Consider the following 22284-nt stretch of genomic DNA (forward strand, 5'->3'; position numbering starts at 1 on the left):
TTTATTAGTCTACTGTGGTATTGCTTTAAAGTGCATATCACAGGTAAATTCAGGAGCAAGATCAATGTAATTCTCCTATTTTATATTAAACTTTGGTCAAATATCTGGAACATTTTGCATTTTGTGCAATTTTTTTTACCTTGCGCAATACCAGAAAAATTCAGTTGAAAATCAAGCCATTTGAGGCGAATTGGGCCGCCTCTGAAAAAACTTGGCATTTGGATTTCCCGGCAAACATTGATTTTCGTGACATCGCGTGCGGGACGCCTCCCTCTGAATCCTACGTCAGCGCTGGTTTGTTTATGAGAAAACGACCTGGTGGTTTTCTGCAAATTTCTTCAACGTTATCGCGTAATTATTAAAATGGTTAACAGATGTATCGTAGGAGGGTGTAGCAACACCAATCATGATGGGATTAGCACTCATCGTTTCCCAAAAGACCGGACAAAGAGAGAGAAATGGGAGTGCTTGGTCTACACAGGCTGTGCACTGAAACCGTGCAAACCTCTCGCGGCCTGCTGGCGCTTCTGCAGGTAACGTCACGAATCTGGCTCCAGATTCCCTTGGGATTTTTCCAGACGCGTTTTGTTATTTTATTTTTTTTCTGCTGTAGACAGATGGCCTTGTGCAAAATTACCCTTCTGGATGAGTGTGTAAAGGGACATACTTTCATATAAAAAAAAAAAAAGAAAAAAAATGGTCCAGAATATGCACTTTAACAAGTTACACTTTTATGTTAAACTAATGTGGTTTCATGGTTCATTATTTAAGAAAAAAAAAAAAGAACATTTCTATGAACCTAAGTGCCAGGTAAGTGTTCTGAAAGTACTTAAGTCACTAATAAATTGTACATAAATTTTTCTGCTCCAGTACAAGCTTAACTGGACTGACATGTATGTGGGGGAGTTACCTGTGCAATACCAATTGAGAAGGCACTGGGGGAAAGCAGGCAAAGTAGCCAGACAGCCAGCTGAGGAAAGTCCCTCATCAGCACAGTAAACAGAGACAGAGAGCCAAACACCAGGGTCAGCATGGAGCCCATTGTACTTGCAAACTTGGGTTTCTTAAATAAAGGAGTCAGCATAAAGGAGAAGAAGATCTGGGGAGAAAGAGACCAAAGTCAGTGTAAACTGTATGATCAAAGCATGATAAAAATGATTAGCTATAACATCAGCAAATCTTTGTGTTTACAATGACAGATTTTTAAAGATATATGAGAAATTTAACATAAGGCTTTTGGGAAAGTGCAAGAACAGTAGACTTTTGTTTTAAAATGCTTCAGAAAACCAAATGACCCAGGCAGCACTGGAAATGCTGTCATGCCAACTTAAAAAGAAAAAAAAAAGAAAGAAAAAAAAGCACAATTACTGTGAGAAAATGAACATTTAAAAGCGAATGAAACTAAAAGAACCAGAAAATGGCCCATCGTTTGAAACTCGAATGTCTAACAGAGCATGAAATGAAAAGAGGCCCAAGGTTAAACAAGTACATCAGCAGGTGCCATTTAAATTAAATCATTGTTTTAACTGATTTTTCTAACTCATCCTGCAATGAGTGTAGCTGAAAAGCAGACTCATTTAAACTCACAGTGGATATTCCATAGAGAAAAATGAGGAGGAAGATGATGAGGAAATTGCTGTTGGAAAAGAGAGGGGTCCATGTCGCAATAATAGCCATAAGAACAGACATTGTGGTCACTAGGGCAGCATAGAGAAGACCCCATGAAAGCCTGCGTGTGGAAAAAAAACACACACACACACACGTAACATTTATCAAAGATACTTGCATCTCTTAGGCTACATCCACACGACAACAGCAACGAGATTTTAAAAAAATATATCGCGTCCACATGGGCAACGGATCAGTAAAACATCAGGTACATATGGCAACGCAACACTTGCTGAAAACGATGCAATACACATGCCACACCTCTACGTGCGCTGTAAGACGGTCCCATCGGAGACACCACAACAATAGAAGTAGTAAGGACGCATGCGCATAAACTATTATGCGCGAGACTTCATATTAGCCACAAAGTCAGAAAAATCTGTTCGTAAAATTACGTTATAATGACCAAATACAATGAAAAGTATTTTTCCAGTCTCAAATGTGAAAGGTAATCACATGTGATCTCGTTTGGACGGCAAACCTGTTGGTACAGTTAAACGCAGCACATGAATGAGGCATCTTTATTCTCCGCTTTGACCTATCCAATATGGCGGCGAGGATGACGTATGATTCTACGCGGAAGGCGGCGTCTTTAATGGTCCGGAATAAATTGAATGCTACACGTTGATGGATTAATTTGTTCTTCTACGCCCTTTTTGAGGAATGTATTGTAGGACTTAAATCAACATCTGAAGAGGTGAGATCGCTCCTTTTTTTTCCCTATTTTTGCTGGCGGGATTGACTCTCACTCTCTCTCTCACTTTGCACCATTACACAATAAATATTCACAGTGAAAATATTTTGTAAGCGTGGTTCATGAACCAAGTTATAGGATTTGTTGACAACTCGCATCGAGTTCGTTACACTTCTACCCGGTGTGAAGCACATGTGGTTGTGATGTCATCGTAAACAAATCCGTTCTACTCATCCAGACGACTTCGCAATGGCGCCGTTGCCAGATCTTTCCACTCTGGAACCCGTTCTCAAAAGATTTCGTTTTGGGGCACCCAAAACGCCGGTGCCGTGTGGACGCCAGGCCGAAACGATAAACAATTTTATCAGATTCACCTGAATCCGTTGCCGTGTGGACAGGGCCTTAGTCTCACAACATGCTAAATGAGGAATTCCTAGAATGAAAAACTATTTCATAATACTTCTAATTGCTCTATGCAGACACCATAAGATAGAGGATTACATCAATTAACAAACTAAAGCATTAGTCATTCTCAGCCTGTTAACCTCCTTGCCTACCAGAATGCAGTGTCATACAGTCCCATCATGCTCATGGTGTCTTTGAGTCGATGCTCTTTCTCAGCTGCTACATTGACAATAAGGAAGGAGACAAACGGTGTGAAGGCCAGCACTAGATAGATGGAGATGAGAGCATGAGGAAACTTCTGGACCTCCACTGAGCCTGGGTGACCCATCATTACCACACGTACTTTCAGTTCTCTCCATGCTGAACGCTTTGTCTGCATCTGCGCCGACACAGAGTGATCGTGTTTCAGTGAAACATGCATTTGTCTTAAGTCTATTAAATTTATTTAGAATAGTCGTTTATTATTCATTTAGTGATTGTACTACATACTTCTTGAGACTGTGGTTAATAAATAATAATAATAATAATAAATAATAATAATCAGGGCTGTCCAAAAAAAAAAAATTTAAACAAAACTTAAAGAGACTCACTAAGCCAATCTACAAAACATGCAACATTTTTTGGCAATTCTAACCTGGATGATAGCAGCGTCGATCAGTGACTGTAGGCGTATGAACCCAGAGTACCAGTAGTTTGCTGCATAGCAATTTAAAGAATTGGCATAACAGTTTGCTGTGCAATAAAAAAAAAAAAGGGTACAGTATTAAGCATATAACCTAACATATATTAAAAGCACATTTCAAGTATATGGTAGGTTAAGAACAAACTATCCCTGGGTGTATGGTAATTAGTGTAGACAGATACTTAAATATTCCAGAATTATATGACTAAGAAAGATGTGCATACATCAATCCTATAGGAGTATGAGCATTAAGTATTATATGTACCAGTATAGAAAAACGATGAATGACTCTAACTAAACTGCTATTGATCATCAAACTGTTACATACTCGTATTTAGATTATCAGAAATAATTCTGTTGCTGCAACAATGTGGGTATGATCGTGATTTATGATTATGCATTTTCTTTTCTTTAAGCTGTCTTTCTTACCATTTGACTCAGTGTAGTCACTAGGCAAAGGGACCTGGTAGTAGGGGAAACGTAGCTGATAGGACATTTTATCAAGGAACACCACGCCCACATAGTTAATTGGCTCATACAAGCTGGCGTTTTCCAGATCTTCTTCACTAGAGAACATCTCCAATCGGTCCTGCATGTCTGTAACCATAACCGCATAAAAGCATCAACTGAATCAAAATCTGAACCGGCTGGAACCTACTTTTAATTTTAATCTATTTTTAAACTTTTAACGGAATTACAGGCAAAAATTCTATATAATCTAAGACAAAGCAAAAATCTAGCATTAATTATCGGCACGTAATTACAGTGTGCGAAATAAGGCCGGATCGGCAGACATTGACTGGTAATTTTCGCATTTGTCCGTATGCATTTCAAAAGCATCAAAGCGGATGGCCCATGAAAAATTATAGCGATATGGGTCTAACCTACTTCTAGTTTTCTTCCAAATATTGCACTGGGCAAATACAATGTGTGATAACACAGCCTGTGATTGGCTGATTGCAAACGCTCTTCATGAATGACAAGTCGCCTCTCATCAGCGAGTACGACTGCATTCTGGCATGACACCACGTGACACTTATCAGCTGGGTCGGTATACCACTAACGTTAAAAGAAAATAGACTACTACAGGATTTGGACCCTGACAAAGCGTTTTTTCCATCGTATTTTAACCCTCTGGAGTCGAGAGCTTTGCAGGCGAAGCTCAGCAGGTTTAGAATGAGTAGGTCATGGATTTAGATAAATATCTTCGCGAGTTTTTAATCATACAAGCATGATAAACATATTGGCAGAAACTTTATACTTTCCTATGTGCCCACTGCCAAATATTATTATATTTTTTTTAAATTACCTAAATTAGATGAAACATAATTTAAGTAACCTTACTCAGTCACACCGTAGTCGGAGCGCTGAGCACCCACTTCCGCATTCTGACTGTTCACATGATAACAGCATGATAATCACTTTCACTCTTTCGGTTTCGAGTGATTTCACTTTAGCGGTGTTTTCTTCTATTTTCCAAGTTCTAGTGCAGCAGATTTTCGTCTGAATGGCAAATAATATCACCATGTCTAGTTTTGAGCCATTTTAAAAGGCATTTTGTTACAAAGTTACTTCGAATCTCATGCTCAAACTTTTAAGTCTATTCTGTAAGAATAGCTGTATTGTTAATTACTAAATTTCTTATAGACTTATTATAAACATAGTATAAAAATAGTCATTGCTGACAATGTTTCATGAGTGTTATTATAGCACCTACATACGAGTACCAGTAAGTTGCAATTAACTGGAACATCCTTGACCCCATAATTTTTTTCTAGACATGGAACAGACCTGGGTGTGCTACTGTTTTCTTGGGTAGAACTTTAAGCATGTTTTTCTTGAATCTTCTGACATTTTCTTGTAAATTATATTCAACTAATGTCTAGCGTAATTTGGCCTCTGAAGATCACAAAAATGTGCATGGAAATAGCTGAGAAGCCATCTCCAGGCATCTAAAGCCCTTCAGCTTCTAGGGCCCTAAGGTGGGCCCCGGACACCCGGCCGCATTGTTCCAGGCCTTTGGCCCGTCATTCGGACAGACTGAAATTTGGACGGACAGACAGACATTTCAGGCTTGTCTGTCCTGCGACAGACTGCTTAAAATTCCTTATTTCCCAGACTGTAATAATATATTGTGCGACAATAAATCACTATACATACAAATTTATGACGATTCGAACTGATGAAATAAAAAATTAATCATGATTATTATCAGGCTGTTTAATTTCTTAGTTTTTCCTAGCAGTAATTGGTTGTTTAGACATCAGAGCGCACAATAACATACAATAGCAGGAATGCATCTGACTGGGTGGAAGTAACACAGCTCTAATGCCACAAATACACACACCAAAAAAAAAAAAAGACCCAGCTCTAAAATGGCAAAGAGCTGTTGTGCAATTGACTGTACAAATAGATTAAATAAGAAACTGAGATCTTTTTACAGACTTCTGCAAGCTAAAGAAAAGAGAACAAGTGGAGGGAATTTTATTTTATGAAGGTAATTTGAGAAATTTTATTCAGAAAGTTTATTAAGAAAAGGGCTTTTTGTTATTAACCTGTTTCAGTTTTAGTCAAAGGAGTATTCTTATTTAATGGGCTACTACGTTTTACTCCAACCTTGACAAATGTGGCCCAATAATTATTTTTGGTTATTTTGAAAAATGAAACAAAAGGTTATTTTTTATTTAACAAAAGGAATAAAGTTGACAAAACAGGAAAATAAAATGTGTTTTTTGGTAATAATTTTTTTTTCTCAAAAATATCAAAGGAAAATCGAATCGTGAACCCAATATTGTGAATCAAATCATGAATTGGGTGAATCATTACATGTCTAATTAATTATATATTCAATGTAAGCAAGTAAATAAATAAATAAATAAATAAATAATCCAGGTACTGAGACTTACGTAGCTCTTGTGCCACCTCCTCCATAATCTGACTTGTAACATTTGTTATGGGGGTGTAGCCCAGGCCTTTGAATGACAGGTACTGCTCATCCTCAAGCTCAGTAGTACTGGTGCTGCCATAAGAGGTATGGGGGTTCAGCATGCTGATAAGGATGAGAAGGCCCAAAAGGAGCAGAGGAAGGATCAGCTCCTGCACACAGAGACAGAGAGGGGGAGAAAAAAATACATTGAGAACGAGTCAGAACCCAAGAAGAAATTAATTATTTCACAAACTAAGTCCTACATATGGTCGATATGCAGAGAACACTTTTGCAAAAAAAATTTTTTTTACAGAGTGGTGTAACCCATCCAAGTATCTCAGGCTCTGGCTTATACCACAAAAATCTTTGTAAAAAGTCAGGATAGGAATATATAGCTCAGCAGTTTAGATAATCTTTTTCTTCGTCCCATAGCCGGCAAGGGCCATAGGGGCACCACTGATGACATTTAACAGTCCATCACTGGTGTGTTTCGGGCATGTAAACTCGGCAGAGGTCCATCCCTCTCCAAGCTTGATCAATGGACAATTTAGAGTAGCCACTTAACCTAGCTGCATGTCTTTGTACTGTGGAGGAAACCAGAGCACCCGGAGGAAACCCATGCAGACACGGCGAGAACATGCAAACTCCATACAGAAAGGCCCCCGTCGGCCACTGGGCTCAAACCCAGAACCTTCTTGCTGTGAGGCGATAGTGCTAACCACTACACCACCGTCCCGCCCTTAGATAATCCACCAATGTATAATATACAGTATGAGGCAAAAGTCTGGACACCCCTACTCATTCATAGGTTTTTCTGTATTTTGACTACAACCCCGATTCCAAAAAAGTTGGGACAAAGTACAAATTATAAATAAAAATGGAATGCAATAATTTACAAATCTCAAAAACTGATATTGTATTCACAATAGAACATAGACAACATATCAAATGTCGAAAGTGAGACATTTTGAAATTTCATGCCAAATATTGGCTCATTTGAAATTTCATGACAGCAACACCTCAAAAAAGTTGGGACAGGGGCAATAAGAGGCTGGAAAAGTTAAAGGTACAAAAAAGGAACAGCTGGAGGACCAAACTGCAACTCATTAGGTCAATTGGCAATACTAGTGCATCTCAAAAAATTAGAATATTGTGAAAAAGTTCAATATTTTCCATCAGTTATTTAAGAAAGTGAAAATGTTATATATTATAGACTCATTACACAAACCAAAATGTTTCAAGCATTTTTCTATTTTAATTTTAATCAGTATGGCATACAGTACAAAAACATAAAAAACCCATCTCAAAATATTAGAATATTTCATTTCGAGTTGGAGTAAAACAGTATGAACACAGTGTATCTCTCAGTCTAGTTCAGTACACACAACCACAATCATGGGGAAGACTGCTGACTTGACTGTTGTCCAGAAGATGATCACTGATGCCCTCCACAAGGAGGGTAAGCCACAAAAGGTCATTGCTGAAAAGGGTGGCTGGAAAAGGTGCACAAGCAACAGGGATGGCCGCAGTCTTGAGAGGATTGTCAAGAAAAGTTGATTCAAGAACTTGGGAGAGCTTCACAAGGAGTGGACTGAGACTGATGTCAGTGTATCAAGACCCATCACAAACAGACATCTTCAAGAAAGGGGATACAACTTTCGCATTCCTAATATCAAGCTACTCCTGAGCCAGAGACAATGTCAGAAGTGTCTTATCTGGGCTAAGGAGAGAAAGAAATGGACTGTTGCTCAGTGGTCCAAAGTCCTCTTTTCAGATGAAAGTACATTTTGCATTTAATTTGGAAATCACGGTTCTAGAGTCTGGAGGAAGAGTGGAGAGGCACAGAATCCAAGGTGTTTGAAGCCCAGTGTGAAGTTTCCACAGTCTGTGATGATTTGGGGTGCCATGTCATCTGCTGGTGTTGGTCCACTGCATTTTATCAAGTCCAAAGTCAACGCAGCCATCTACCAGGAGATTTTAGAGCACTTCATGCTTCCATCTGCTGATGAGCTTTTTGGAGATGCTGATTTCCTTTTCCAGCAGGACTTAGCACCTGCCCACAGTGCCAAAACTACTACCATATGGTTTGCTGACCATGATATTACTGTGTTTGATTGGCCAGCCAACTTGCCTGACCTGAACCCCATAGAGAATCTATGGGGTATTGTCAAGAGGAAGATGAGAAACACCCGACTCAAAAATACAGATACGCTGAAGGCCACTATCAAAGCAGCCTGGGCTTCAATAACACCTCAGCAGTGCCACAGACTGATCACCTCCATGCCACACCACATTGATACAGTAATTCATGGTAAAATATAAATGAATATACTTTTCAGAAGTTGGACATTTCTGTATTGTAAATCCTTTTTTTGATTGATCTTAGGGAATATTCTAATAATTTGAGATACTGGATTTCTGATTTTCATGAGCTATAAAGCCATAATCATCAAAATTGAAACAAAAAAGGCTTTAAATATTTCACTTTACATGTAATGAATATAGAATACATGAAAGTTTCCCTTTTTGAATTAAATTAAGAAAAAAAGTGAACTTTTTCATGGTATTCTAATTTTTTGAGATGCACTAGTAGGTCATTAACATGACTGGGTATAAAAAGAGCATCTTGGAGTGGCAGTGGCTCTCAGAAGTAAAGATGAGAAGAGGATCACCAATCCCCCTAATTCTGCGCCGACAAATAGTGGAGCAATATCAGAAAGGAGTTCGATAGTGTAAAACTGCAAAGAGTTTGAACATATCATCATCTACAGTGCATAATATCATCAAAAGATTCAGAGAATCTGAAAGAATCTCTGTGCGTAAGGGTCAAGGCCGGAAAACCATACCGGGTGCCCGTGATCTTCGGGCCCTTAGACGGCACTGCATCACATACAGGCATGCTTCTGTATTGGAAATCACAAAATGAGCTCAGGAATATTTCCAAAGAACATCATCTGTGAATACAATTCACCGTGCCATCCGCCGTTGCCAGCTAAAACTCTATAGTTCAAAGAAGAAGCCGTATCTAAACATGATCCAGAAGCGCAGACGTCTCCTCTGGGCCAAGGCTCATTTAAAATGGACTGTGGCAAAGTGGAAAACTCTTCTGTGGTCAGACGAATCAAAATTTGAAGTTCTTTATGGAAATCAGGGACGCCGTGTCATTCGGACTAAAGAGGAGAAGGACGACCCAAGTTGTTATCAGCACTCAGTTCAGAAGCCTGCATCTCTGATGGTATGGAGTTGCATTAGTGCGTGTGGCATGGGCAGCTTACACATCTGGAAAGACACCGTCAATGCTGAAAGGTATATCCAGGTTCTAGAGCAACATATGCTCCCATCCAGACGACGTCGCTTTCAGGGAAGACCTTGCATTTTCCAACATGACAATGCCAAACCACATACTGCATCAATTACAGCATCATGGCTGCGTAGAAGAAGGGTCCGGGTACTGAACTGGCCAGCCTGCAGTCCAGATCTTTCACCCATAGAAAACATTTGGCGCATCATAAAACAGAAGATACGACAAAAAAAGACCTAAGACAGTTGAGCAACTAGAATCCTACATTAGACAAGAATGGGTTAACATTCCTATCCCTAAACTTGAGCAACTTGTCTCCTCAGTCCCCAGACGTTTACAGACTGTTGTAAAGAGAAAAAGGGATGTCTCACAGTGGTATACATGGCCTTGTCCCAACTTTGAGATGTGTTGTTGTCATGAAATTTAAAAAAAAAAAAAATCACCTAATTTTTCTCTTTAAATGATACATTTTCTCAGTTTAAACATTTGATATGTCATCTATGTTCTATTCTGAATAAAATATGGAATTTTGAAACTTCCACATCATTGCATTCCGTTTTTATTTACAATTTGTACGTTGTCCCAACTTTTTTGGAATCGGGGTTGTATTTTCTCCATTGTAGAACAATACTGAAGACATCAAAACTAGGGATGGCGAAAACTAAAAAAAATCTTGACTGACCACCGAGCCTCATTAGCCGGTTAACCTAAGAGTTTAACAGGGATGCAAACGGTGCGCCTTTTGGCAGATGCCGCCTTTTTCACGGCTGAATCGTGCAGATCCGATTTTTTTTTTTGGGGGGGGGGGGGGGGGGGGGCATTGGAGTGTCTGAATAATTTCAACGGCATTTGCTTATTTAGTAATTTTAATACAGAATTTACTCTGATGAAATTATTCAGACACTCCAACGCCCCCCCCAAAAAAAAAAAAAATCGGATCTGCACGATTCAGCCGTGAAAAAGTCGGCATCTGCGCCTTTAGTTTGTGTGGAGAGATATGATCTGCAATAACATGCATTGTTGGCTACAGACGGAAACATACTTTCAGAACGCACTGGCCAAGGCAGGACTAAACTCGATGTGCCTTCTAATAATAATTAAAAAAAAAAAACAGAATAGTAATTTGTAAGCTGAAAAGCCTGTGTCTACACTTTTCTCTCACCGAGTGGCAGTTGTTTTCAACTGGGGTGGGAGGGCGGGACATGACTGAATAGGTGTTTCTGATTTGTCAGCTGTCGTCCTTACACCGCATGGCACGCCCCAAGCGTTTACAACACAGAATTCCAGGTTCTCTGCTCCAAAATCGGCAGCTTCAAAATGATTGATTTTTTTTTTAACCGACAACCAAAAAAATATTAACCAGTTGACATTGATTCGGTCAACCACCGGTCAAACGGTCATCGGTTAACATCCCTAATCAAAACTATGAAATAACACATGGAATATGTATGGAATGATGCAGCAAACAAAAAAAAGTTTTTAAAAAAATCATATTTTAGATTCTTCAAAGTAGCCACGATTTACCTTGATGACGCTTTGCACACTATTGGCATTATCTTAAGCAGCTTCATGAGGTAATCACCTGGAATGCTTTTCAGTTAACCAGTGTGCCTCATCAATAAAAACACAGTAAATAGCCCTATTCAACAACTGTAGTAATCCATACCTGTTAGATTTAAAGCCATGATTTAAGTTAGTTTTATAGCTACACGTGATTTAGGATTGTTAGATTTAACCAGTCTCTTCAGTGTTGAATTTGAAATGATTGAATGTTAGATTTAAAGCTGCATTAAGTGATTCATGTTAGTTTTATAGATTTATATTAGCCTTATTGCTACACAAGGTGTTAAGACTTTATGATTTTAATATTTTAGAGCTTTTTAAGATCCTTTATTATTTTAGACTATTACATATACAACCCTGATTCCAAAAAAGTTGGGACAAAGTACAAATTGTAAATAAAAACGGAATGCAATGATGTGGAAGTTTCAAAATCCCATATTTTATTCAGAATAGAACATAGATGACATATCAAATGTTTAAACTGAGAAAATGTATCATTTAAAGAGAAAAATTAGGTGATTTTAAATTTCATGACAACAACACATCTCAAAAAAGTTGTGACAAGGCCATGTTTACCACTGTGAGACATCCCCTTTTCTCTTTACAACAGTCTGTAAACGTCTGGGGACTGAGGAGACAAGTTGCTCAAGTTTAGGGATAGGAATGTTAACCCAGTCTTGTCTAATGTGGGATTCTAGTTGCTCAACTGTCTTGGGTCTTTTTTGTCGTATCTTCCATTTTATGATGCGCCAAATGTTTTCTATGGGTGAAAGATCTGGACTGCAGGCTGGCCAGTTCAGTACCCGGACCCTTCTTCTACGCAGCCATGATGCTGTAATTGATGCAGTATGTGCTTTGGCATTGTCATGTTGGAAAATGCAAGGTCTTCCCTGAAAGAGACGTCGTCTGGATGGGAGCATATGTTGTTCTAGAATATACCTTTCAGCATTGATGGTGTCTTTCCAGATGTGTAAGCTGCCCATGCCACACGCATTAATGCAACCCCATACCATCAGAGATGCAGGCTTCTGAACTGAGCGCTGATAACAACTGGGGTCGTCCTTCTCCTCTTTAGTCCAAATGACACGGCATCCCTGATTTCCATAAAGAACTTCAAATTTTGATTCATCTGACCACAGAACAGTTTTCCACTTTGCCACAGTCCATTTTAAATGAGCCTTGGCCCAGAGAAGACGTCTGCGCTTCTGGATCATGTTTAGATATGGCTTCTTCTTTGAACTATAGAGTTTTAGCTGGCAACGGCGGATGGCACGGTGAATTGTGTTCACAGATAATGTTCTCTGGAAATATTCCTGAGCCCATTTTGTGATTTCCAATACAGAAGCATGCCTGTATGTGATGCAGTGCTGTCTAAGGGCCCGAAGATCACGGGCACCCGGTATGGTTTTCCGGCCTTGACCCTTACGCACAGAGATTCTTCCAGATTCTCTGAATCTTTTGATGATAATATGCACTGTAGATGATGATATGTTCAAACTCTTTGCAGTTTTACACTGTCAAACTCTTTTCTGATATTGCTCCACTATTTGTCGGCGCAGAATTAGGGGGATTGGTGATCCTCTTCCCATCTTTACTTCTGAGAGCCACTGCAAGATGCTCTTTTTATACCCAGTCATGTTAATGACCTATTGCCAATTAACCTAATGAGTTGCAGTTTGGTCCTCCAGCTGTTCCTTTTTTGTACCTTTAACTTTTCCAGCCTCTTATTGCCCCTGTCCCAACTTTTTTGAGATGTGTTGCTGTCATGAAATTTCAAATGAGCCAATATTTGGCATGAAATTTCAAAATGTCTCACTTTCGACATTTGATATGTTGTCTATGTTCTATTGTGAATACAATATCAGTTTTTGAGATTTGTAAATTATTGCATTCCGTTTTTATTTACAATTTGTACTTTGTCCCAACTTTTTTGGAATCGGGGTTGTACTATAACAGTGATTTTAAACTATTCCTGTGTAACCTGACCTTCGTCCAGTGGAGAAGAGACTTCTTTGTTAGACTAAACATAGTCTTTGTTTAAAATTGTCATAAAAACATCTCGCGCTTTGTCGTGCGTAAATGCCGAGTTGCTGAGTTGTTAAGAACATCTATTGATATGAAATATATATACAGGATATTTTGCTTATGATTGATCCAAGGTTTCACTCATATTGATGGAATTAAGATGTGATTTGCTGACTTAGCACAAGAACACATTCACATACACACACATCCTACACGCACATAAACACCGCCAAGGTCACGCACACACATTCATACACACCCACACACACACACACACATTCATGCACCCACACACACACACATACATATACACACATATATATATATATGACAGACACAACATACAAATACAGCTGCCTTTTAGAGAGATGAACAGCTTTTTCGATGTTATAAAAGGTTTTTTTGAATGCTCTATCTTTGGTGAAAGGACTGTGAATAAACAACAGTGAAACCATCTCATCTCATCATCTCTAGCTGCTTTATCCATCTACAGGGTCGCAGGCAAGCTGGAGCCTATCCCAGCTGACTACGGGCGAAAGGCGGGGTACACCCTGGACAAGTCGCCAGGTCATCACAGGGCTGACACATAGACACAGACAACCATTCACACTCACATTCACACCTACGGTCAATTTAGAGTCACCAGTTAACCTAACCTGCATGTCTTTGGACTGTGGGGGAAACCGGAGCACCCGGAGGAAACCCACGCGGACACGGGGAGAACATGCAAACTCTGCACAGAAAGGCCCTCGCCGGCCACGGGGCTCGAACCCGGACCTTCTTGCTGTGAGGCGACAGCGCTAACCACTACACCACCGTGCCGCCCCACGGTGAAACCAATCTCTGTTTTTTTCTGGTCTGTTTTTCGCGGTGTTTTTTCGCCCCAGAATTCTGCAGGTGGCACGAAGGCATTGATCTCGAGAGGTTGACCGTTCCAACTGGGGGAACCTTTTCAATATCCATGAAGGGTTGATTAATAAAAATAAAAACCACTGAATTAGGAGGTGCGTCCAAACTTTTGACTGGTACTGTATATCCTTCAGACATATGGAAGGAAATCGGATTCTCAGTTTTTAAAAAAACTGAAGCTACTGAATATTCTTGCACATCAACCTCCATAAAAATCAATTTGGCTAAGCGGGCACTTACTTGGTGAGAGGTCTAGCTTTCTTCACTTTACCTCTTTTTAAATAGAACATACTGAGGGAGGCATTTAAAAAAAATAAAAAAGCCCTTCCCCACACTGCTCTATTTATAAAACATATGCACCGAAAGAAAGATGATGCAGTAGATATAACCTGATGTAGTTTCTAGATTCACAAGGGTTTTGCACAAACTACAATTATGCACCTACATGCTAGACAGTTGTATCTTCAGTTTCCTGAAGTATTCCAATGAGACATACACTCTAACCAAATGTATATGGACAACTGACCATCACACCCATATGTGGATTTTCCCTAAACTGTTGCCACAAAGTTGGAAGGACACAATTATACGGGACGTCTTTCTATGCTGCAGCATTACAATTTCCCTTCACTGGAACTAAGAGGCCCAAACCTGTTCCAGCATGAAAATACTCCTGCGCACAAAGTCAGATCCATAAAGGCATGTTTGTCAGGGTTAGAGTGGAAGTACTTGAGTGGCCTCCACAGAGGCCTGACCTTAACCCTGATGTTTAAAAAGCACATATGGGGTGAATGTCAGGTGTCCACATACTTTTGGGCTTATTAGAAGTATTTAATGCTAGAGTTGCTTTTATGTGTCAACAACATTAAGAAATTCAAGGCAGCTACAGTGGTGCTTGAAAGTTTGTGAACCCTTTAGAATTTTCTATATTTCTGCATAAATATGACCTAAAACATCATCAGATTTTCATACAAGCCCTAAAAGTAGATCAAGAGAACCCAGTTAAACAAATGAGAAAAATATTATACTTGGTCATTTATTTATTGAGGAAAATGATCCAATATTACATATCTGTGAGTGGCAAAAGTATGTGAACCTCTAGGATTAGCAGTTAATTTGAAGGTGAAATTAGAGTCAGGTGTTTTCAATCAATGGGATGACAATCAGGTGTGAGTGGGCACCCTGTTTTATTTAAAGAACAGGGATCTATCAAAGTCTGATCTTCACATGTTTGTGGAAGTGTATCATGGCACGAACAAAGGAGATTTCTGAGGACCTCAGAAAAAGCGTTGTTGATGCTCATCAGGCTGGAAAAGGTTACAAAACCATCTCTAAAGAGTTTGGACTCCACCAATCCACAGTCAGGCAGATTGTGTACAAATGGAGGAAATTCAAGACCATTGTTACCCTCCCCAGGAGTGGTCGACCAACAAAGATCACTCCATGAGCAAGACATGTAATAGTTGGCGAGGTCACAAAGGACCGCAAGGTAACTTCTAAGCAACTGAAGGCCTCTCTCACATTGGCTAATGTTAATGTTTGAGTCCACCATCAGGAGAACACTGAACAACAATAGTGTGCATGGCAGGGTTGCAAGGAAAAAGCCACTGCTCTCCAAAAAGAACATTGCTGCTCATCTGCAGTTTGCTAAAGATCATGTGCACAAGCCAGAAGGCTATTGGAAAAATGTTTTTTGGACAGACGAGACCAAAATAGAACTTTTTGGTTTAAATGAGAAGCGTTCTGTTTGGAGAAAGAAAAACACTGCATTCCAGCATAAGAACCTTATCCTGTCTGTGAAACATGGTGGTGGTAGTATCATGGTTTGGGCCTGTTTTGCTGCATCTGGGCCAGGACGGCTTGCCATCATTGATGGAACAATGAATTCTGAATTATACCAGTGAATTCTAAAGGAAAACGTCAGGACATCTGTCCATGAACTGAATCTCAAGAGAAGGTGGGTCATGCAGCAAGACAACGACCCTAAGCACACAAGTCGTTCTACCAAAGAATGGTTAAAGAAGAATAAAGTTAATGCTTTGGAATGGCCAAGTCAAAGTCCTGACCTTAATCCAATCGAAATGTTGTGGAAGGACCTGAAGCGAGCAGTTGAAGCTGTTCTGTACAGAGGAATGGGCTAAAATTCCTCCAAGCCAGTGTGCAGGACTGATCAACAGTTACCGGAAACGTTTAGTTGCAGTTATTGCTGCACAAGGGGGTCACACCAGATACTGAAAGCAAAGGTTCACATACTTTTGCCACTTACAGATATGTAATATTGGATCATTTTCCTCAATAAATAAATAACCAAGGATAATATATTTTGTCTCATTTGTTTAACTGGGTTCTCTTGATCTACTTTTAGGACTTGTGTGAAAATCTGATGTTGTTTTAGGTCATATTTATGCAGAAATATAGAAAATTCTAAAGGGTTCACAAACTTTCAAGCACCACTGTATGTACACATCCCATGCATTTATCGTCACTATTTTCAAGTTAAAATTGTCCAAATACACATCCAGCTGTCCAAAATACATAAAGCAGGGAAGGTCACAGACACTTTAAATGCCTTGGGGCAACATGCATAATAAACGCATGTCATATTGCTCAAGAGCCAAAGAGACGTTTCAGTGAGGCTCAACTTCCCCACCCTTAACCTAGAAATACAGCTAATGAATTGGTCAACTTTGGTTCCTTGGATGCAGTTCAATATTATCTCATCTCATCATCTCTAGCCGCTTTATCCTGTTCTACAGGGTCGCAGGCAAGCTGGAGCCTATCCCAGCTGACTACGGGCGAAAGGCGGGGTACACCCTGGACAAGTCGCCACTCCTTTTAACCAGAGCTTTTAACACTCCATTCTCACTTTCTCTATCCAGAATCCAGAGTGTATTTTCATTTATTTTCCACTGAAAATGGTGAGCTGTAATATAGTAGGGAGTGATTTATTTTTTTATTGGTGAATATTTATTTTATTATTTTATTTCTCATTTTATTCTAACTAATGTTTGACTTTATTGTACAAATGCTGCTGGCATCTCCCTGCACAAAATTCCATGTTCAATTTTACAATTAAACATACATTTCATGGATATGAAGGTCTGTGTCAGTGTGTGCTATGTTTAATTTCATGTGAATTATAATGTTTACATTCGGGCAATTCCATGTAAATGTCAACCTCACCATGCAAAAATAAAGCAACATGTAATACATCAAAACCACTCCCAGAGATCTCACCTAGGCCTGTATTTTACAGATGTGAATAAGCTGAACCAATCTGTAACCAACCTAATATGTCACTGTCAGTCTTTCTTTCTTATAATGTAAACCCCAAGCTAAAATCAACTTTGATCATGTACAATTCTATATTATTGCCACAAGCCACAGAAATGTATGCTAAAATCCACAAAACAGCAAAACAATAGCCATCCTAAATATTATTTAAGAACTTTGATAGTTTTAGCTGATATTTAGAGAGTTTTTCAAAGGGTTATGGTGGTTAAATTGCTGATTTTCTAAACATATGCCATGTCTATTCGGTTGCACATATCAGTTATCGGCATCCCAATTCCATAATAATCGGTATCGGCCCTGAAAAAAACATATCGGTCGATCCCTACAGTAGTGGACTTCTTAAATGCACAACAGATTTTAAACATGTTACATAACATGCTTATTTGAATACTTAATTCATTTGGTTTAGTTCGTTTGGCCTTTCAGATTAGGACTGCTCATTAAAGTCAAACAAAACCCAAAAATAAACGCCGTTTGCTGATCATGGCAAGCCGGGTTTTTTCTAGAAAAATTTAGTACGAGGGCGCTCACCATGGCGAGGGAGCGAAGCGACGGGGGGGATGGTGCCGGTTGTCCGTCCCCCCCGCCGTGCAAAGCCTTTGAAAAATTGAGGCTACAATGGGACATTCTGAGGCTATCTGAGAGGGAAATTGTAACAAATTGTCTGTCAACATTGAAAAAGAAAGAAGTAATCTTCTTCTGCCCCGGACAGTCTTTGGCTTTCTTCTGTTTCGTGCCGTGGGATGACATCTTTAAATGCCCAATTGTCAACAAAAACAACTCGCGAACTACTTCTGTCAAAAACTCCCATGCCGGTGGGTGAAAGGTCATTCAGTCTCGAGAAATCTCGCTCTAAAAGTCAGCTGACCTTGTATGTAACCCAGGTCAAATCTCGTGAGAGCAGCCACGACAAGTAAACAACTAAACAACATGGCGCCTCAGTCTGGAAAACGCCAATTCGGATTGTTTTTGCACCGTCTGGCGGTGTATCTACTATGATTGGAATATTTTTGGAGTAATTATAACGTATTTGATGATCAGACACATTGTCACGTGGTGTTGCTGGGATGTTTTCACGGAGAAAAGATCGTTTTGAGAAAGATTGCATGTTGTGCAGTAGCATATAAGTGCATGGCCTAAGTGTGACTTGGGGTTCAATCGGCATTTCGGTAAGGGGGCGCACGCCGAGAGTAAGAGGGTGCAGCGCCCCTGTTCCCCAGTTTAGACGAAAGCCTGATGGCAAGTGCCCTGATGTGCCCTCCACACATTTAAATTAAAAATAAAATTTTATAACAATTTATCCATTTTAAAATAGTTATGATCTTGCTAAAAACAGGTGTACCTGGATATAACCATTTGCACTGAAACCGGATATCCGCCCGTGACGTTACTGGCACACTAAAACACCGTTTACCTTCATTACACAGAGCTGTCAAATGAAGGCTTGTAATTCTTTTTTAAAAACATATATCAAATAAATAAAAATATCACCAGGCACTACTGCGCTCACTCTCTTGCTCTCTCTCAGTGTGTTTGTTTGTGTGCGCGCGCGCACACTGTGTTCATTGCTTCAATGATCTGGCTTATTTTTACACCCAAACGCTTGCCACTCGGGCATTTTAGGGTTGTTTACAACAATTCTGAAGCAACGTATGCACTAGATCTCAGCCTCGGTAAGTCATGTAAGGTGTAGGAGATGTGATGATTTGTACTCAGCATGATATTAGAACCTCGGAGAGAGGAAGATGGCAGCACCCAAGGACATTGCTTTTCTTAAAAAAAAAAAAAAAAAAACATACACAGTATACAGGTACAAATTTGAGCAAGTGAACACTCAAACATGTCTTGTATGGATATTATCTGGCAGTATAAAGGAGTTTATTTTGGGGCTTTGTTAATCTTTAAGGATCCTACTGTTGATTATAATGAGCCAAAAAGACAAAAAAAAAACAACAGTGTGGTCAACAGCATTCGTCTCAGAATCTCAAACACAATATAAATACCGCACAGTGATTAAAAAAAAAAAAAAAAACATACTGACAGATTTTGATTACTAATGCATAAACTCCAAGCTGGCATTTTGGTGTTAGATTAGTCAGTGTTTGAGACTGGTACTTAATGATAAACATACCAGAATAAACCTCTGATCTAATATGGAGCAGGAACAATGTTAGAAACAGACTACATGATAGATTATTATACTGATAGATTATAATCAGTAGAAATCGTGTGTGTGCTGGGTTTGAGATGGGATGAGGATGTATATATTTTTTTGCTCCTCTTACGAACACCTGCCTTCACAAACCGTCTGTGCAATGGTTTTGTTTGTTAATGAAAATTATGCTGACTGATAGACTTGAATTGAGTTTCACAACGATTTTTATTCGGCATTTCGCAACCACCTAGTCACAGCGAGAAAACAGACAGAAGGAAATTGCTCAAAGGCCTCCACCATCTATAGCCCTCTTAGAAGCAAGTCAGGAATGAGGAAAATCTAAAAATCTTCAGTAATCTGCCACCATGCGTTTTATGGCATGCGCTTGCTACTTCACGGTCTCCCTTATGATGAGAAACATGGCTGAACTGATAATTCGGCTGATAATGACTTGTTGGTCCTTAAATAGGATTTCATGCTGCTTCGTTCAGTCTAATTTATTAGCATTTAATTCTATATGACGTGCATGAATATTATTTTCAAGATTTCAAGAAAATAACAATATAGCATAAAACAGGGAACAAACATTACTGTAAAGATACAAATAACAGAAGTGTTTTTTAAAAAAAGTATTCTTGATCATATTTACATGAAGTGAAGCATTCTATAAATTAAGGCAATATGCAAATTAAGTGTTGATGCAACCCTGGCACAGTCAGTTATTTCCTGTACAGTTCACAATGCAGCACTCTGTATATTCACTGAACCAGAGCGTGTTTACTTTTCTAATTTACACATTACACCTGGTCAGTAAATTCTTGCTGCTATACTATTCTGGAGCGTATTGTGCGTATAAACAAGGATTTCCCAAACTAGGAGTCCCAACCTTATTCAGGGTCGCCTGATTTGCAGATGGGTCATGAGGCTCACTTCCCTTTGAGTTTATAAAGATCACTCTAACTCTGAAGCCGGATTTGACATCACATTAAAACAAGCTTTAAAACATCTTATGGGGTTATTTTAGTTTTTTGTTTTGTTTAGCTATCCTGGCATGCTGTAGGGAATAATGGCAGCACGATGGTGTAATGGTTAGCACTGTCACCTCACAGCGAGAAGGTTCTGGGTTCGAGCCCAGCCTTTCTGCGTGGAGTTTGCATGTTCTCGCCATGTCTGTGTGGGTTTCCTCCGGGTGCTCCGGTTTCCCTCACAGTCCAAAGACATGCAGTTAGGTTAACATGGGGTGGCCTCGGGCTGAAGTACCCAAGAGAGGCGGCGCGCATGTACGCAGCGGCTTTGCTCTCAGACGATGAACTAAAATTTCGTTGTACATTTGTGCAGTGACAATAAAAGGCATTCTGTTCTAAAAATGGATAATTCTGTCTATCCATCCAACGGCTGCTAGTTCTTTTACTCAGCGGAACAACAGAGGTCAGGAGAATGAACACAAAAACATGCTGAATACAAATTTACAAGAGAAACCATATGCTTTATCTGTAGCGGAGTTTTACTACACTGCCAAAACCCTGATATTTCCCCCCCCACTATGCACTGTAACCGATGGCCTTTTTTTGCAAGCTTCTGTCTGGACGAAGCTGGTTTCAGTGCCCTTGCCGACATTTCATTTGAAGGTGGATGTAACAGCGGAAATCAGCATTTTCAAGCACAGCGTCTGACTTGTCAAGAAATGTAATCTCACACATTCATTTGCTTTTGAGTCAATTATGTTATACATATAAATAACTTAATTTATCTTATTTGTATAGAATAAAATGTTCAATAGTCTTAAATTACAAATCTGTGGGGGGGGGAGGTGTAGGGTGGGTGAGGCTTATTATCAGTAGATTAGATTAGATAGAACTTTATTGATCCCTTTGTGCGGGTTCCCTCAGGGAAATTAAGATTCCAGCAGCATCATTACAGGATAAACAGAGAATAGAAAATAGAGAAAAAAAAACTTCTATATAAATTAAGTATTTACATACACAAATATAAAAAGAATAAGATATGGGGAAGAGAGAAGGGGGGAAGGGGCCAGCAGGAGAGATATTGCACTTTATATTGCACATTGTCCAGTATTGCTTCGTACTGCTTATTGTTCAGCTAGGACAGCGTTTCTCAACCTTTTTTCAGTCATGGCACCCCTCAGAAGTATGCAAATTCTCAAGGCACCCCCATATAAAATATACGCAGTCACGCTGACCCCGGTAGTGACATTGTGACATGGGAAAGGGGGCTGTGAGACAAATTTTGATGATGCATGAGGCGACGATGATCTGCATTAGTTTTTATTAAAATTATTTTATTAAGAAAATAGAATTTTAATTCATTTTATTTATTTCAATGTTAGAATATATAATTTTTTGACAGCACCCCTAACGAAGCCAGACAGCACGCTGGTTGAGAAAGGCTGGGCTATACTACTGCTCCTTCCCGTCCTCTGTCCTCCTGTTACCCCTCCTCCCCCCCAGAGAGGAGTTGTACAGTCTGATGGCGTGAGGGACAAAGGAGTTTTTAAGTCTGTTCGTCCTGCACTTGGGAAAGAGCATTCCGTCACTGAACAGACTCCTCTGGTTGCTGATGACGGTGTGCAGAGGGTGACTGGCATCGTATAATACAAACAAGAGCACAATTCGACCTCATCACTAGGGTGCATCAGTTGCCC

The 22284-nt window shown here is 39.6% G+C and overlaps 1 protein-coding gene across 2 annotated transcripts in view; it reads right to left on the bottom strand.

Moving 5' to 3' along the window:
- Positions 1-22284, bottom strand: part of abca5 (ATP-binding cassette, sub-family A (ABC1), member 5) — an 86001-nt gene that overhangs the window by 61618 nt on the left and 2099 nt on the right. For both annotated transcript variants that reach the window (XR_009656539.1, XM_060940164.1), the window contains exons 3-8: positions 6356-6545; positions 3879-4046; positions 3402-3499; positions 2920-3146; positions 1588-1729; positions 911-1099 (exon numbers count right to left, since the gene is read on the bottom strand). Coding sequence is in view for 1 of the 2 variants with exons in the window: in XM_060940164.1 (XP_060796147.1) it covers positions 911-1099; positions 1588-1729; positions 2920-3146; positions 3402-3499; positions 3879-4046; positions 6356-6545 (1014 nt within the window). In the remaining variant the exon portion in view is untranslated. The remainder of the gene's footprint in view (positions 1-910; positions 1100-1587; positions 1730-2919; positions 3147-3401; positions 3500-3878; positions 4047-6355; positions 6546-22284) is intronic.

This window comes from Neoarius graeffei, chromosome 14, assembly GCF_027579695.1.
Source record: "Neoarius graeffei isolate fNeoGra1 chromosome 14, fNeoGra1.pri, whole genome shotgun sequence".
Classification (NCBI taxonomy): Eukaryota; Metazoa; Chordata; class Actinopteri; order Siluriformes; family Ariidae; genus Neoarius; species Neoarius graeffei.